Genomic DNA, 17,070 nt, shown 5'->3' with positions numbered 1-17,070 from the left:
GCGGCCGTTCGCTAGAATGTCATCAATAATGCCGAGAGGCTTATAATTTTGATTATTTCTCTACAAATAGTTGACAAAATGATGATTGTGTAATGAGGAGAGCAGCAGTGAGGCCAGCAGTGGTGTGGTGGCTGTGAAGTAAGCGTTGTTTTATGCACATATTGAATAGCACTTTGAAATACGTAGCGTAGGGAGGAGGCCAAGCAGTGTTCAGATTAAGTAATGTGTTGGTTGGACTAGTTGTGCCATTTTCCCAATCTCCTTAACTCGGGAGTGTCCAGAAAATTGAGACACCAGCAAGACTGACTGCCGGGTAAGGATAATGTTCAGGTTGAAATGTGTTCTTTGCCATTGTGTAACTAAGTGAGGGTACATATATCTGTGTCCATTCTTGCTTGTTTGAGTGATAAGGATTATCTTTCATAATTGCATGATTTATTTATGACACCTAGATTCTACAGAAATAACATTTATGTTACTAAAGAATATATAATTCATGTATGACACCCACATTCTGTGGAAATAGCATTTGTCACTGAACAACACCAAGGTTTGTTGACGTCGGTGATGACATACTACGGAGGGCAGTGGGTCAGTTCAAACATGAAACTCATCCTTCCCCAAATTGTAGTGGTCAGTTAGCTTGGGATAAGTTAGGGTAGGTTAGGTTAAGTTGTTTTAGGTTAGGTTAGGTCATATTCGGTTGTGTTATTAGGTACAAATGCTTAGTATCAGACTGACTGTGGACCAAATCAGTCTTGCACCGGGTGTCTACTTGCCACAGTCTGCGTGTAAAACTGGTGGGGTTGTGTAGTTGGTTTCATCAACAGTTACACTGACTGTCCACCCTTTTTATTAAATTGGTGTTGGTAATAGCCTATTATGTTGATAAAAGTGTTTGATGATGATGGTGATAGCTACTTTACTGGTATTTGATGATGGTGCAGCAGGATGATAGTATCTTCTGGAAGGTGTCATCTCCTTTTGATGATGATATTTTGCAGCAGTGGATGAGGCAGGATGCTTGTGAAAGGTGTGGTACGGCTGTTGGCGGAGGAGGGTGCAGTGGTTGGAGCCGTCCTAGCATATCTCACCGGCATCATAACCATCCGCCCCCACCCAGACACTGCTGCCCTTATGCACTCCTTTGATGATACGTTGGACAGGTGGGTACACACACACACATGCATGCAAACTCATTTTGTTAGTACTGTATCTGCTGATATTTTATCAAAACTTTCCAAAATCTGCTAAATTTTTATCACCAAAACTGAGGACAACTTGTACAGTTATTAAATCTGGGAAACTAGAAAGCTCACTCCATCTCTCAAGCCCTTCCTCCACTCCTTCAATTTTTGTATCTCCAGTTCTAGCTACAGATTCAGCAGAAATGGATACAACAGTCCTTATTTGTAGTCAGTTGATCCATTTTGCATCATTCTTTTTCCTCTCTCTTTCACTCTATCTCTCCATCTCACCAACCCTCCCTTCATTTCTCCTAATCTCTTTTCAGCCCAGCTCAGTGTATTAAAGGGGATAAAACAGTGCTTTTGTTTTTGATATTTTCTACTTCTTACCACTCTTCTCCATCTTTATTCACTCTGTCTTCTCTCTTCTCCATCATCCATCTCTTTTCTCTCACCTCCAGTTCTCTTATCTCACCCCAGCCCAACAGAATTGACAAAGGTGGATAAGGCAATCATTTGATCATTCCTGCTCTGCCTCTCCTCTCTGCTCTCTCTGTCTCCCTCCTCTTCTCCACCTATCCTTTGAGTCCTTTTTTCCCTATCTTTTCTCTCTGTCTTCTTCCTCTTCTCTATCCATTTTTCATATCTTTTCCCAGCCCAGTGAAATCATCAGAAGTGGATAAGACAGTCCTGGTGGTCATTGATGCATTACGAGCCGATCATCTGGCTTCTACACGGCAGCCCCTCATGCCACACCTCCACAAGCTCCTGGAAAGTGGAAGTGCAAGGGGTTACATCCTTCACACTTCCTCACCTACTGTCACCCTGCCCAGGCTGAAGGTGAGAGAGAGTCATCACATAAAGCTGCTCAAGTCATTATGAAGTTGTTTTGAAGTCAGAAATTATTATTATTATTTTTTCTTTTCATGCTTTTAACCTCGCAGTCATGTTTGAGTTGTTGTTGTTGTTGTACTGTATATACTGTATGGTCACCCAAGACTTACTGTAATTGTATTTGAACCTAGTGGATTGCAGGCTGAGGTTGCCCTTTTCCTGCAGTCCATCATCTTCCTTTCAGGGAATAGGGAGAGAGTGTAGGGGCATTTTGTATAACCATGCAGTGGCTATATCATTGCCACCATGTGATTGCCCCTCACAGTCATGACCCAGAATTATGTCATACCTATAACAGTATTACACCTGCACATATTCTAAACTTGAATTGAGGAGTAGCTGTTTTAGAATCTTTAGGTCCCAGCATTTTATTATTCCTGTGTTGACTTCTCTCATATCTGTGACAGTCAATGGTTACTGGTGGAATACCTGGTTTCATGGATGTTGTTGAGAATTTTGGAGCAAGTGAGCTAACTGAGGACAACCTAATCCGCCGGTGGAAGGAGCGAGGAAGGCGGATCCACTTCTACGGGGATGACACATGGCTACGACTCTTTCCTCACCACTTTAACCAACATCAGGCTGTGACGTCCTTCTTTGTCAGTGATTATACAGAGGTGAGGGAGTGGCTTGAATGATGTGTGAATGATTGGTTGGTTCATTTAAATAAGTATGCTGTTGGTAGCTTTCCAACTTTTGTACTTTCTCTTTCCATGTTTTTGGAGCTTACATTATACCATTTTGATGATGATGAGAGGGTGGTTGGATGTGGGTAGGTGAGAGAAAGAATGTGTATGTACTAATAAAGTGGTGTTATGTATGGATAGCTGGTTATAATTACTCAGTTGTTGTTACTGCCAAAATAGAATCAGGATTGGGTAGCATAGCTCAGGAGTACACTGTTTAAGTTTAGGCTTGTGTCACCCATACATAATTGGTAAATGGTCAGTGACTGGCCCATGCCTGTTGTGGCAGTAAAGTACAGTACCGTATGTGACTGCTGGCAGTAAAGTATGTGTCTGTACAATGCTATTACATTATCTGAAAACTTTACTCAGACCTAACCCAGTGTTATATATCATTTCATTGCAACTAAAGCCGTATCTAACCAAGCCCAACCCCCACCAGTCCCTCTTCTTTGGGTCATACAGTATTTTAGGTGGCATAGGGGGCTTTGTAGTACTTATTTCTTGGTGATTTAGGATGCAGATTCTACTTACCTTCACATTCCATCCTATGCTTTGTTGTGGCGAGGTACTGTCTTCTGCAAGGAAACATTGATTGACCGCATGGGGTGGTTCTGTAGGGGTGATCCTTGCTTTTGGTTGATGGCTCAGCTTGGCCAAGCAGACCAGGGTTAACGACAACAGATAGCCTATTCTTCTTTTGTTATTTATATATTTCTGCTCTGCGGTGAGTGATGGCACCTGCCATCCACTTACTCGATGTAGTGCTGCCATCAGGCGACTCTACACTGAGTGACAATCCAAGCAGTTTATTGTAACCTAGGCACTTATTTACTATGCTGGTTGGTAACCCCATAGCCAGATGACACCAGGTGGTTTCATTGGTTAAGGCACTTCAACCAAATGGAGCTTGTTAGAGTTTATTGCTCACCTAATGTTGCATAGGGACAATTGAGGCTGGATACCCATGCCTTAAATGTCAAATCTGAGCAGCCTAACTCCAGGCCCATTTGCTCCTGGTGACAGTACTGTCAAAGCAGAGGGAGAATGGCCATGTGTGGTTTGCCACTAGGGTATGGAAAGTAACTCCATTGTGTGCAGTATTTTTAATATGTGGGTGCATAAGAGATGTAGTGGTATTAGAGGTAGACTGCGAGATATTACTGATTTTGTGTGAGCGATGTGTTGAAGAGAGCATGTAGAGATAGTCAGGTGTGAAAGGATTAATTTTACTGGTAGGTCTCTTGAGTGTGTGGAAGAGTTTTTTTGTTTGGGGGACCTGTTATGTGCTGGAGGTGGGGCTGGAGCTAGCTCTGTGGCAAAGGTAAGGAGTGGTTGGAGGTAGTTCGGGGAGCTGTCGCCTCTCCTGACATTGAGAGGGCCCTCCCTCCATGTTAAGGGATCTTCAAATGGGACGTGTGTTGGGAGTGTAATGCTGTATGGTAGTGAGACTTAGGTAGCAAAGGAAAGGGATATTCATAGGCTCAAACGTACAGAAATGACAATGATTAGGTTGATATGTAGTGTGTCCTTGAGTGCGAGGCCTTGGGGGAGGGGGGTGCTAGGTTTATGATTGAAGAGTTGAAAGGAAAGATGGGACTAGAATTTATTGGTGTTGTGATAAGGAGGGGTAGATTGAGATGGTTTGGGCATGTGGAGAGGTTAGGGGATGACAATTGGGTGCAGACAGTGAAAAGTGTGAACGTCGGGGGTAGGGTTGTGAGAGGCAGACTGAAAAAGACCAGGGACAAGGTCATAGAATGTGACCTCAAGGATAAGAGACTTAACAGGGAGGCTGCCAGTGATCAAGCAGAATGGAGAGCCACCATTAGGTGACCAAGGCCAATTCATGCAAGTGTGTTGGAGCCTTTATAAAAGATTCGATACAAATGATGGACATACTCTAGTTTGTATCAGTTGCATACAAGAGGATATTGAATTGTAATGTGCCGAATACAGTAAATTACAGAGGAAGAGGTACTGCTAAATCACCAAAGCCCTTAAAATATGACTCAATGTCTTACTGTGTTTCAGGTTGACCGCAGTGTGACACAGCATCTTGAGCGAGAGCTGTCACCCTCAGCTCAATGGGATGTACTTATCCTCCATTACCTTGGCCTCGACCACATTGGCCACTTGGAGGGTCCGACCAGCCATCTTATAGGACCAAAATTGATTGAGATGGACACAGTGCTAAGGGATATACTCAAAGCTCTACAAGACAGGGTTAGGTTGAGAGAAATCAGTTGGCTTCTTTGCTCCACATCTACATGAGTCTCCATATTTCATAACTGTCCAACTGACCTATATGTCTGTTACCAACAGAAGTAGAGATAATGACCATAGAGTGAAACTACATTCTCTTCTGCCCCTTGAGCAGTAAACCCCTGTTCTACACATTTTTCCTAAATCTCTGTGTTTCTCATCCACTTCAACCTCTGTATGTGTTTATTTCTACCTGTGTGAGAGAAAATAGTTATACCATAGGCACATTTTCTTCTACCCATTGTCAGTAGACTTCCTGACTCTACATTTTTATGAATTATGGTTATCATATGGAACCTACTTGTGTGCTGTCCATCAGAATGATAGATATTGACCATAGCATCTAAGGACACCCTCTTGCACCCATTAATCAACAGACTTCCTTAACTCACATCTTTATGAATAACTGTAATCCTCATTGTATCTTACCAACATATCTGTCTGTTTCCACTATGCCATCTAAGCACACTCTTCAATCCTCCAGTCAGTAAGTTACTGGCATACCTTGTTTTATGATCGACAAATTTGTGATCATTTGTTTATACAATCAAGATTTTAGCACAATTTTTCAATTTACAATTGTTATAATCCTATACAAAGCCTCATTGGACATCGACACAATTAAGTCATTTCATCTGTTTGTATATGACCTGTGAACTCAGTCACTCAGGAGTGTTAGTGTTAGTGATCAAACAGTGTTACGATGCTGAAGGTGGAGTAATAAGTGAAGTACAGTGAAGTGAAATGATTACCAGTTCAGGTGAGTTGGAAACATTTTTATGCTTATGTTGTGTGGCTGACCATTTCCAGAATGTATCTTCAATGAATGCATGTTATAATGTGTTTAATTTTCAGTTGATTATTATCCTATTGGTTTTCCAGCAATGCCTCACAATCGTAAATTGAGGTTTGCCTGTACCTTATTCCACATCTTCACAAATGTATACATAATTCTCATTTTGTCCAGCTAACATAAGGCTTACTTCTAACAGAGTGAGAGGTTCCTTATCGTAGTGTGTGGTGACCATGGGATGAGTGATGCAGGTGGGCATGGGGGTTCATCACATTCTGAAGTCACCACATCAGCCCTTCTCATTTCCAACACATTCCCTACCAATATGTGAGTAATGACACCATCAGGAAGTCTTCACTGGAAGTCAGGGAAGTGTTCCATATTATGACAGTCCATGTTGTAACTACTGGTATTTTTTTTTTTTTTTAATCCATTTTTGCTATTAACTCCACAGTAAATTACAAAAAAAAAAAAAAACAATAACCAAAGTTTCAGTGCTAGAGTATATATAAAGCTGGTTTGCCATTTTCCCCAACTTATAGTAGCATTTGTATGTAAAAAGCTATGATATTTTAGAAGTCATCCCCTTACCTGAATGTAGACTGCCTCTTCAAAGGGAGAAAGTAGAAAAAAAAAAAAAATGTTAGTCATTCATTTAAATATCTAGCCATTCAGTTGGGCAGACTTTTTTTTTTTTTTCCAATGCCATCTGGACCCTACTTCACCCTATCCTTTGGAGGAAAAGAGTAATGGGTGATGATGATGATGAGTATGACTATCTTTGACCTTTAATAGACCTCTAACAAACCATAGAGAGATGGGATGAAGAGGATGGGGGACAGTGAGAGCAAGAGAGAGTAAGATATTGAGACAGTTTACCCTTGTCACTTGCATAGCAGTTTGGCTATCTTTGTTCCCTAATAGACCTCCAACAAACCACAGGGATACCACTGTACGAGAGGCACGCCAAATAGATCTCACAACCACTCTTGCTGTCCTTACTGGCTTGGACATCCCTTTGAGCAATCTTGGCCGTCCCCTGCCCTTTGTCCTGGCCCACCTTGACTTGCACAAACGCTTGGCCGGACATCGCAGAGTTGCCCGCCAGCTTCTTTCCGTGGCCCGCTCGTGTGGGTTAAATCCTGACCATGGTGAGTTGTGAGTGGTTGAAGGGCATTCGTGTGATGGCTGTGATGGGTCGAAGTGTGAATGTGCAGTGACTGTGATTGGTTGAAGGGTGATTATATGATGACTGATTGGTCGAAGAGTAAATGTACAATGACTGATTGGTCAAAGAGTGAATGTATGATGATTGTTTGGTCAAAGGGTGAATGTGATGTGTCAAAGGGTGAGTGTGATTGATCAAAGGGTGAATGTGATTGGTCAGAGAGTGAATGTGATTGGTCAGAGGGTGAATATGATTGGTCAGAGGGTGAATGTGATTGGTTAAAGAGTGAATGTACGATGACTGTGATTTGTTTTAAGGTGAGTGTGTGGTGCTTCATTGGGTGACTGTCATTGGTGGAGGAGTGGGTATACAGTAGTTCTGATTAGTTAAGATACTGAGAGCTTGAATGGTGTGTGAATGATACTTGTTTGATAGTTTTCTTAGTGTGCATTCTTATTTTTTGTTCCAGATCATGCCTATCCCATTTCTTAGGAGTAACAGCTGCCACAATGATTACGATCATACAATTATGAGACTGGGGGCTTGAATGATAAATTATTGGATGTATGGGTCATTTCCCTGGTTATTGAGTGATTCTAATTTTATGCTTTCTTTTCTTCTCCTGTATCTGGATCCTGCCCAATTTTTTTTTTTTTTTTTTTTTTTTTTTTTTTGAAGAGTATGGAACTGAGCAATAGTAATTATAGTGATGACTGTGATGACAAAATCAGTGTTGATGATCATGAGATGATGATAATTTTTGTCTTTCCAGGCAATGCTGAACTTCTGTTTGAGGAGGCAACACGGCTCCACAAGTTGTATCTTGAATCACATCCTGTCTTTGCTGAGGCCAAGAATATTAGTACTAACAGGGGTAGGTGGTAGTGGTGGTGTTTGTGAAGTCAGTAGTGATGGTTGAGTTAGATGTGGTGGTGTTGACATAACTACTGTTAGACCTTTGTTATCAATATTATATAAGTCCAGAGCTTCATACTGCAGATACATATTATGAAAAGTCAGGTTTTGTAAAAAACAAGAAAGGGGGGAGGGGCAGTTCCTAAACATAAGGAACAGACTTGTATGCAAGCAGTTTTAATGTGGATTCATGGTATGCATATGGGTGTTTGTAGTAAATATGGTAGAAATATCCTTCCTATGTCACTGAGGGTAGATCAATGCAAATTATACTTTGCTTGTATATGTTGGCCAGTAGCTATATCATGGAGGGTAGACTGATGCAAATTATACTTTGCCTGTATATGTTGGCCAGTAGCTGTCTGTATTTCAGTCTGGTTGTTATTTTGCAACACATCACTTCTGTTCCTAATTGGAGATAAGCGTGAATTGAACATATGGTCAATTCATACCATTCGTAACAGTGAAGAGAGACTTCAAGTCCCTGTGAATGCAGTCACAATATCTTGTGTGTCTTCACTCATCCATCAGTAGGAAATTAATACAGTATCTCACTTCATTAGTATTCTTGTCATTTATAGCAACTTTTATATTGTTTCCTAACAGTTCCATTTTTTTTTATCATAGTCATTCTTGCAGTCACAGATTCATTGTTGACACAGCCACCTAGACCACCAGAATAGTGCAAGGGCACATTTTCTTCCACAAGGTTATAGTAGTGAAGTCAGTGGTTTTTAATGATTAATACATGTGTATAACAAACTGAATAATAAATTGAGAAATCTAAAGAAAACTACATATATTTATACTTCACACAAGATTCATACAGTTAAGCAACTTACCAGACAGGGAAGTTGACATCAGAGGAAAATGGAAAGACAGATTGAGGAAGTCATTTCTTGAGCTGTCAAGTTTTGTACATGAAATACTTAGAATACTGGGCAGGTTTTGCTTTAGAGACTGGTGGGTTAGTACACAGACATAATGTTAAATGTTAGAGAGACAAAAGTTAAAATCTTTTCCTAACACCCATCCAAGGATAGAAAGAGAATTATACATTTCTACAGGATATCAAAGTGCATAGTTTCAGGTGATAAGGATATACTCAGATAAGGAGACAGACAGATAGACTGATAAATGAATAGATAGACTGACAGACAGATATAAATTACAGTTTTCCAAACCCACAGTCAAAGATGGAGAGAGAGCTGTGCGATTCTACCAAGAGAGTGAGCGTGTGGCCTCGAAGGAACTCACCTCGCGTCAACAGAGCTATGACCTTCCAACCATCTTCACTTCCCTACTGGCAGTCCTGGTGGTGAGAGAGTCTGTTTGTTTGTATGTTAGCGCTGTATATATGTATATATATATATATATATATATATATATATATATATATATATATAGGGGATTAATGTCCTCATCATTGTGTTTGTGGTAGATGGGGGTGCCCATCATCCACCCATTCATTGTAGGGATACCTTATGGTCTCTACACTGAGTGACAAGCCAAATGGTTTCCTGTACCAGGAAACCATTTACTATGCTGGGTGGTAACCATACAACCAGGGTTTTTGGCCGGGTTATGTGTCCCCCAGATTCCCCTTTCTAAAATCACTTAATCATGGCAAATGTTTCGGAGATCCTGGGAGGGCCTAATACCTGCCCAGGGCCCCAACCAAATGGGCAGATTCGATTGGCCATATGGAATGTGAGAGATGTGAATGAGGAGAGCAAGAGGATGGAAGTGGTGAATGTGTTCAGGAGTCTGAGAAATGCCATGATGGCATTGTGTGAAACAAAGATGAAAGGGTGTGAAATGGAGGAGTGGAAGGGTGTAAAGTTTGTAAGGGCAGGCATGAATGGGTGAGGAAGATGCAAGGAAGGAGTTGCATTGTTGTAGATGAAGTGTGGCAGAGTAGAGGGAGAGTTTATAAATGTGTCAGCTCGAGATGTATGTATGTATAGTTCAAGTTTGAGAAGGTGCTAGTGGCAGTGGTTGTAGAATATACACTGTGTGATGGCAGGAGTGGGAGAGAGAAAGACAGGTTTTGGGATGAGCTGGATGAAGCAGTGGGAGAAATGCCCAGGAGCTATAAAGTGATCATAATGGACGACATGAATGGAAGAGTAGGCATTGGTCCTGAGGATGACATAATGGGTTGTAATGGAGTACCAGGAGAAAATGATAATGGGAAGCAGTTGAAAGACATGTGTCAGGAAAGGAGGTTGTGCATTTGTAACTCATATTTCAAACACAAAGATGCACATAGATATACATGGTATAGAGGGAATGGGGATCGTGTTGAAAGGAGCCTGATTGATTACGTGCTGTAGAGAGGTCGATGCTGGGAATGGTTACTGATATGAGGGCCATGAGAGGACAATGCGGAGGTCTGTCAGGTTATATGGTTGTGGTATGTAAGATCAATCTGAGAAGAGGGAGGTGGACCAGGAAAGAGAGGAGCAGTCAAGGAGAAACACTGAAAGTCAAGAAGCTGAGGATCAAAGAAATGGCAGATGAATACAGGACCAAAGTAGGGGAGGAGCTAGAATCAGTGACTTGGAATGAAATGGATCTGGACAGCCTGTGGAATGCATATAGGGATTGCTTACTTAGGAATGCTAAAGCAGTGTGTGGTGTGGCAAGAGTAACAACAACAAAGAAAGGTACGGCATGGTGAGATGAAGAGGTTAAGTGAGCAGTGGAGGAAAAGAGGAAGAAGTGGCTAGAGTGATTACAGAACAAGGGTTCAGTTGAAATGAGAACTGAATGTATTGAGAGCATAAAGCATGTAAAGAGACTAGTGAAGAGGATAAAGAAGTAGGTAAATGATGATCTAGGGAGAAAAATGAATGCAAATTACTCTGAAAATAGGAAGTTATTCTGGAAAGAGGTGCAGAAATGTAGAAGTGACAATAGAAAGAAATGTGAAAGTGTGAAAGATGTAAGTGGTAGATTATTAACCCATAGGGATGAAGTAAGAACCAGATGGAAAGAATATTTTGAAAGCGTGATGAATGGGACTATATTAACCCATGGGGATGAAGTAAGAACCAGATGGAAAGAATATTTTGAAAGCATGATGAATGGGAATATAGAGAGCAGAGTGGCTGTAAACATGATTGGTTCTGGGGGTGTTCAGAGAAGGAATGCAGTGCCAGGAAACGTAACTCTTGCACAGATGATGCACGCTGTGAAGCACCTGAAAAATAGGAAAGCAGCAGGGGTTGATGAGATGTATGCAGAGATGATTAAGTGTAATGGAGAGAGCAAAATAAAGTACATGGATGAGTGAAAGTGTGCCAGCAGAGTGGAAAAAGGCTGTGATTGTACCCCTTCACAGAAATAAAGGGGAGTGAAGTGAGTGCAAAAATTATCATGGCATAAGTTTATTGAGTGTTGTATGGAAGGTATATGGAAGAATTAGTATAGAGAAAGTAAGAGAGATATCAGAAGTCCTAGTGAGTGATGAACAGGGTGGCTTTAGGAGTGGCAGAGGATGTGTGGGTCAAATATTTGCAGTAAGTCAGGCAGTGGAAAGGGCTTGTGAGAAGGATTATAAGGTGTTTATGGCATTCATGGATCTGGAAAAAGTATACAACAAAGTAGACAGAGAAGGATTGTGGAAGATTTTATGCATGTACAGTGTAGATGGTAAGCTGCTATGTGCCTTCAAGAGTTTTTATGATGGTAGTGAGGTATGTGTAAGGGTAAATGGGCATTTAAGTGAATGGTTCACAGTCATTGTGGGCGTGCGACAAGGTTGTGTGATATCCCCATGGTTGTTCATTATATATATGGATGGGGTGATGAGAGAAGTAAAAACACGAGTAATGGTGAGGGGGATGACGTTGGTAATGAATGGTGATGGATGGATTAACTGAAATTTGTTGTATGCTGATGATGCAGTACTAACAAATACCAGACAAAAACTTGATAGACTAGTTCAGAGTTTTGCCGTTGTCTGTGAGCTTTGTGCCTTGAGAGTAAATGTAGAAAAGAGTAATATGATGGTTATTTAAAGAGAAGGTGACTCCCAGTGTGATGTTGCAGTGAATGGAGAGAGACTGGAATTGGTGAGAGTTCAAATACCTGAGTACAGTGATAGAAGAGAGGAAAATATGCAATAGAAGTGGAAATCATAGTGACACAAGGAAGGAAAGTACCTAATGCTATGATGGCCTTGATAAGAAACAGAGGCTTGAGTGTTGCAGCTGCACAAGGCTTACATGAAAGAATGTTATTGCCAACTTCATCAGATGGATGTGAGGCTATGGTGTGGCATGAAAATGAAAAGTCAAGAGTGAGAGCAGTGGAGATGGGACTGCTGAGGAATGTTTGCGGAGTACAGAGAGTGGATAGGATATGAAATAATGTGATATGTGAAAGATGTGGAGTGAGGAAGTCTGTGGACACCAGAATCTGAGAGAGTGTACTGAGATGGTTTGGTCATGTGGAGAGAATGGATAACGATAGAGTGGTGAAAATGGTATATCTGAGCAAATTTGAAGGAGGGAGGAGGCGTGGTAGGCCAAGGAGAAGGTGGAGGGCTATGGTACATGAGTGTGTGAGGAAGAAAGCTATGGAAGTCGGTGAGGTTATGGGACTTGCAAGAGATCGAGGTGGCTGGGTGAATATTGTGAGAAGAAGTGCATGATCAGGGATTTGGCACCCCTTTTTAACATGACAGCATCCGGATTGACTGTATCGGATACATTATGTGAAGCAACGGAATGTGGTGAATGATTTTGGTGTATGAGATAGAGCCAGGATTCTGGGGGCTTGAATGATGAGTTAATGGAAGCATGGTCCATTGAATTGGGCAGACTTGGGCTGTCTGGACATTTCTACTCCTCACCCTGCCCTTGGGTGGGAAGGGAGGTCCGGATGATGATGATGATGATGGTGAATTACTAATTTTATTCTTGCCGCTGTCATATGGTTTTTTCTACCATAGGAAAGGTCTCTTCTGCATCTGATTCACACTCTCCCTCCCAACAGATCTGTCTTATCTCTCTGTCCCGTCATATTCGCCAACCTCCCCATCGTGAAGTGACGTCGATGCTGGTGGCTTGGTGTTGTGTTGTGGCATTGGTGGCTTGGCTCCTCCTTTGTGCTGCCACCCCTGCCACTGCCATATGCTATCCCCTCAGTCCCACACCCTGGCTGTTGGTGCTCCCGGTTGTTTATATATTGGTTGTCACGGCAACTGCCCTAGCAAGTGTTGGCAGGAGATATGTACCAAAGGTGAGTCTCATTTGGTATGGAAACCTGTAATTGACCCTCTCATGGTCTGGACAGTGGTAAGATTATGTTTCAGGTAATATTTGGTAATTTTATTCAACTGAAAGTGAGTTGTAAGAACATGAGGCAGTTCACACTGGTACCATTAACTCTCTCATCTTTAGGACAGTTATATCACACTGTTGGAGTTAATATCAAATTATTATTTTTTTTTTTTCTTATTTCAGGTGAAAGTGAGTCATTGAAATGTGAGAGAGTAAGTGTATTTTTATGATATGATGATGAACTAATACAACAGTACTAAGGGCTATATGCTGGAAGGTAGGAAGGTAACTTGTGACAGAATTTAGAACTAGAAATTAATAACCTGTTAGTTTTCTACCTGTAGGCAGCGATAGCCATTATGATGGGTCTATGTTGACTCGACCTGTCCTTTTTCTTTTATCCATTAGTTGATTCTGGGCATGTTGCTTGCAGAGCAGTGATGGTGGGCCAAGTGGTGGGTGGGTGTGGTGGGGATGTGTGGGAGGATGTGCAGTCCACACCATCAGTCTGCTGGGGACGAGCCTGGTGGAGGAGGAGCACCAGACTGTCTACTTCTTGGCCACTTCACTACACTTTGCTCTCGTCATCTCCCTGGCTGCACATGCTCTCAGGGACCAGTCGGGGCGGGGCGGGGACAGTGGAGGGGTCCAGGGGGCAGACCTGAATGCCCAGTATATCAAGGCTGAGGCAGGTCGGGGTGGAAGGAGGTCTGGTGGAGGGAAGTGGGGACAGGCAGCTACATACAGAGGTCTGGAAGATGATGATCCAGATGCTCTGGTGGGTCCCACCCTGCCCACCAACGTGAGGGGTGGGGGCAAGGTTAGGGTGCGGGGTCGTAGGGTGATGGTGGTGTTGGGCCTGAGTTTGGTGCTGGCCCGGCTGCTGAGAGCCTGGAATGCCACGGGGGACAAATGGCGCCACCTGGAGGACCTTGGAGATATGTTGCGTGGGCAAGGGGACAGGGTGATGATGGGTGCGGTGATAGGTGGATTGGGTCTGACACTGGCCCTGCTAGGACCCACCTGCTGGCCACTGGTACTTCTTGCCTGTGTTGGCACATATGGCCACCACTTTCCTTTCCTGACTGTGACTGGCACCCTAGAGGCACAGCTGGCTCATGTGGCCATATTCCTCCTGTTTGTATGTGGCCTGTGGCGTGCCCAGCTCGTTACTTTTCGACCCCACGGTCACAAAGACCAGAGCCAGGACCAGCAACAGTATGAGGACCAGGACCAAGGGGATGAGGGTAGTGAGGGTCGTACTGAAACATTGCTGCGACACAGCTATGCAGCGCTGGCTCTTCTGGCCCTTCTGCTGCAACGGCCAGACAACACCCCTTTGTTGGCCCTTCTGTTGCTACAAGACCGTCTGGCCTCGTGGTTCCTCCACCGCTTGGCCCTCACTCGTCGCCTAACACCAGCCACTGCTGCCCTCACTCTTCACATCTTGGCACTGGCCCACTTCTTTTACCAGGTTAGTCATACCACACCATACCACATGTGGTGTGATATGGGATGTGGCAACCTCATTAGTTATTATAGTAAAGTCCTCATTATTATTTTTTTTTTTTATTACTCATCAATAGTCCCTACAGCCAGGGCCATCATTTTCATTTTATTACTGTCTATGGATGATTTTATTAGATTTGGGAGGGCATCCTTCTATTGAAAGAGACAGTGGTGGCTAGCTACACATAGCTCGTCCAATTCAGTTAGCCTAGGCTATTCTAAATAACAAAAAATAGTCTGGGAGTAGCAAGAAGTAAAAAAATAATGTTTATTCCAGAAGTTAAGTCCTTAATGACTTATAGAGAAATTGGTGGCCAAAAGTCCACTGCTATTTATGAAATTGATTTGCCAGTTTCCCAGATTTGCTTCACCAGTAACATGGATTATTTATAGTTGAAAACACATCCCAGACTTCTGATGAGGATATCCTGTATTTTATGTTGTATATTGTTACTTTTTTTTTTTTTTCTTTTTTTTAAGTAGGGTTAGAATGATGATAAAGATAGTGATGATGATGACTTATATTCTTATTCCCTTACCCACCTCATATTTTGTGTCTGGTTGCATTCAGGAAAATATATTTTACATTATTGAGACCATATTAGAACTGAGTATGCTAAGGTGTAGATGGGCCCATAGTTTCTGACAGTTGTTTATTAATCCTGTGTTGAGAGTAGAGTGTATATATTTGACCACTCTACCCTTCTGCTTAGTGTGCTGTATAGTATTGCATCCAGGCTAACCACATCAAATGTTTTCATCTTTCCCATAAATGGTGATCAAGAGGCTTGCTATACACTATTGCCCCTCATATAAAATTTATGGTTATCAGCTATTCTTTTTGGCTTCTTGGCAGGGTAACAGCAATAGTCTCAGCACGATTGAAGTGAGGTCAGGCTTCGTGGGCATTGGTTCATTCCACCCAGCCCTTCATGGTATCCTAATTGCCACCCACACACTCGCTGCCCCTGCACTCACGCACCTGGCATACCTTACTCACCTCAATAGAGAGAGGTAGGTGCATGGCAGGGTAGGTTAAGTTAGTTTTGTTTGTTAGAGTTGGATAGCTTGAGTTATGGTTATGATCTCTCGTAAGTTTATTAAAATCATTTGATGATACAGTCAAGGAACTAAGCATCTTAAAGTTTGGTGAATGTTGTGGAAAAGTTGAACTAACTGAGATGGCACCACACTCCACACAGACTGACTTGTCCATACGTTCTCACCTTCTTCTAAAAGTCACTTTTGATTGACATCGGTAATTTTTGTCCTGTTGATTAAATGGTGATCTGTGCCAGAGAGTACGGTATGCTCAATAAATACTATATATTAGTAAATTTCACATTGACTGTCCTTGAGTCTGGGATGGTGGTTGAGAAGGTACTGTATAGCTCAGTGGACAAGTTAGGTGGCATGGAGTAAATTGTTTTACTCCAATTTAGTCTTTGGTATTGTTTTACTTGTGATTAATAAACTTCAGACAATACTGGGAAGATACAGTAGTTAATCACTTGACCATAGCAAGAATTGTATATTAATGACATCAACATAAGCAAGGGGCTAACAGTGCTTTTCCTGCAGCCGCCACCAAGCACTTGGAGTTTGGTGGTGTGCACGTGTGAGCTGCCTGGCGCTGTATCTTGCCAACCTGACCTTCCAGCGCAACCACCTCTTCATCTGGACTGTCCTTACCCCCAAGCTGCTGTATGAGGGAGCCCATACACTGTCTCTCACTGCCCTCACACTCTACATATGGGGTGTGGAGAAGGTGTGCACAGTCTTGCAGGTTACGTACAGATTTGAGTAGCGGATGTAGGTGGGTGCGGTAGTAGGTGGATGGTGTATTTATTATGGAGTCTCACAAACATTGTGCCTCACCACACTAACACACTATTGCTGGAGTGTGGAGGTGTGCAAAAATTTATAGGTTATGTGGAGGTTTGAGTAGTAGGTATAATTGGGGGTAAAAGTCTGTGGAGTGGCTGAGTAAATGAAGGGATCCCACTTACTTTCTCATATCATCATTCCACTCTGTAACTAAGGTGTGGAGAAGGTGTGCACAGGTTTACAGATTACATAAAGGTTTAAATAGTGGGTATAGGTGAGTGAAAAGTAGTTGGAATAATGGAATTAATAGTCCAGAAGACTCTCTCACCACCCTTGGCTGTGGGTACACTTTTGCATGGGGTGTGGAGATGTGCATGATTACTGGTATACGTGTCACCTACAGGTTTTGAGTAGCTGGTGTAGGTGGTTCTAAAGAAGGGGAGTGATGGATGTAAGCCCTTGAATCCAGGCTGTGTCCTTGGTTATTCTTGCTACCATCAGGTACTTTTATCCAGTTTATGAAAGTTCCCTCATA

The 17,070-nt window shown here is 42.4% G+C and overlaps 1 protein-coding gene across 1 annotated transcript; it reads left to right on the top strand.

Annotated features, from left to right (window-relative positions):
* Positions 1-1,020: 1,020 nt before the first annotated feature.
* On the top strand, positions 1,021-17,002 carry PIG-G (phosphatidylinositol glycan anchor biosynthesis class G). The gene is made up of 12 exons (XM_080268417.1): positions 1,021-1,166; positions 1,844-2,027; positions 2,489-2,698; positions 4,802-4,993; positions 6,025-6,152; positions 6,768-6,976; positions 7,766-7,867; positions 9,099-9,226; positions 12,913-13,158; positions 13,633-14,673; positions 15,565-15,722; positions 16,290-17,002. The coding sequence occupies exons 1-12, from the start codon at positions 1,021-1,023 to the stop codon at positions 16,513-16,515; spliced, it is 2,970 nt and encodes a 989-aa protein (XP_080124543.1). The 3' UTR covers positions 16,516-17,002.
* The last annotated feature ends 68 nt before the right edge of the window (positions 17,003-17,070 follow it).

This window comes from Coenobita brevimanus, chromosome 28 (genome assembly GCF_032717465.1).
Source record: "Coenobita brevimanus isolate Jiangsu-jjx chromosome 28, ASM3271746v2, whole genome shotgun sequence".
Classification (NCBI taxonomy): domain Eukaryota; kingdom Metazoa; phylum Arthropoda; class Malacostraca; order Decapoda; family Coenobitidae; genus Coenobita; species Coenobita brevimanus.
The sequence above is the reverse complement of the archived record's forward strand: the minus strand, read 5'-3'. Positions and strand labels throughout refer to the sequence as shown.

What these genes read in the sequence shown, in the direction of transcription:
- PIG-G (XM_080268417.1), top strand. Translation starts at nt 1,021, where the DNA reads ATGCTTGTGAAAGGTGTGGTACGGCTGTTGGCGGAGGAGGGTGCAGTG. An exon ending in GAATATTAGTACTAACAGGG is followed by an intron (nt 7,868 to 9,098) that starts GTAGGTGGTAGT and finishes CCAAACCCACAG; the next exon opens with TCAAAGATGGAGAGAGAGCT. An exon ending in TGGCCCACTTCTTTTACCAG is followed by an intron (nt 14,674 to 15,564) that starts GTTAGTCATACC and finishes GCTTCTTGGCAG; the next exon opens with GGTAACAGCAATAGTCTCAG.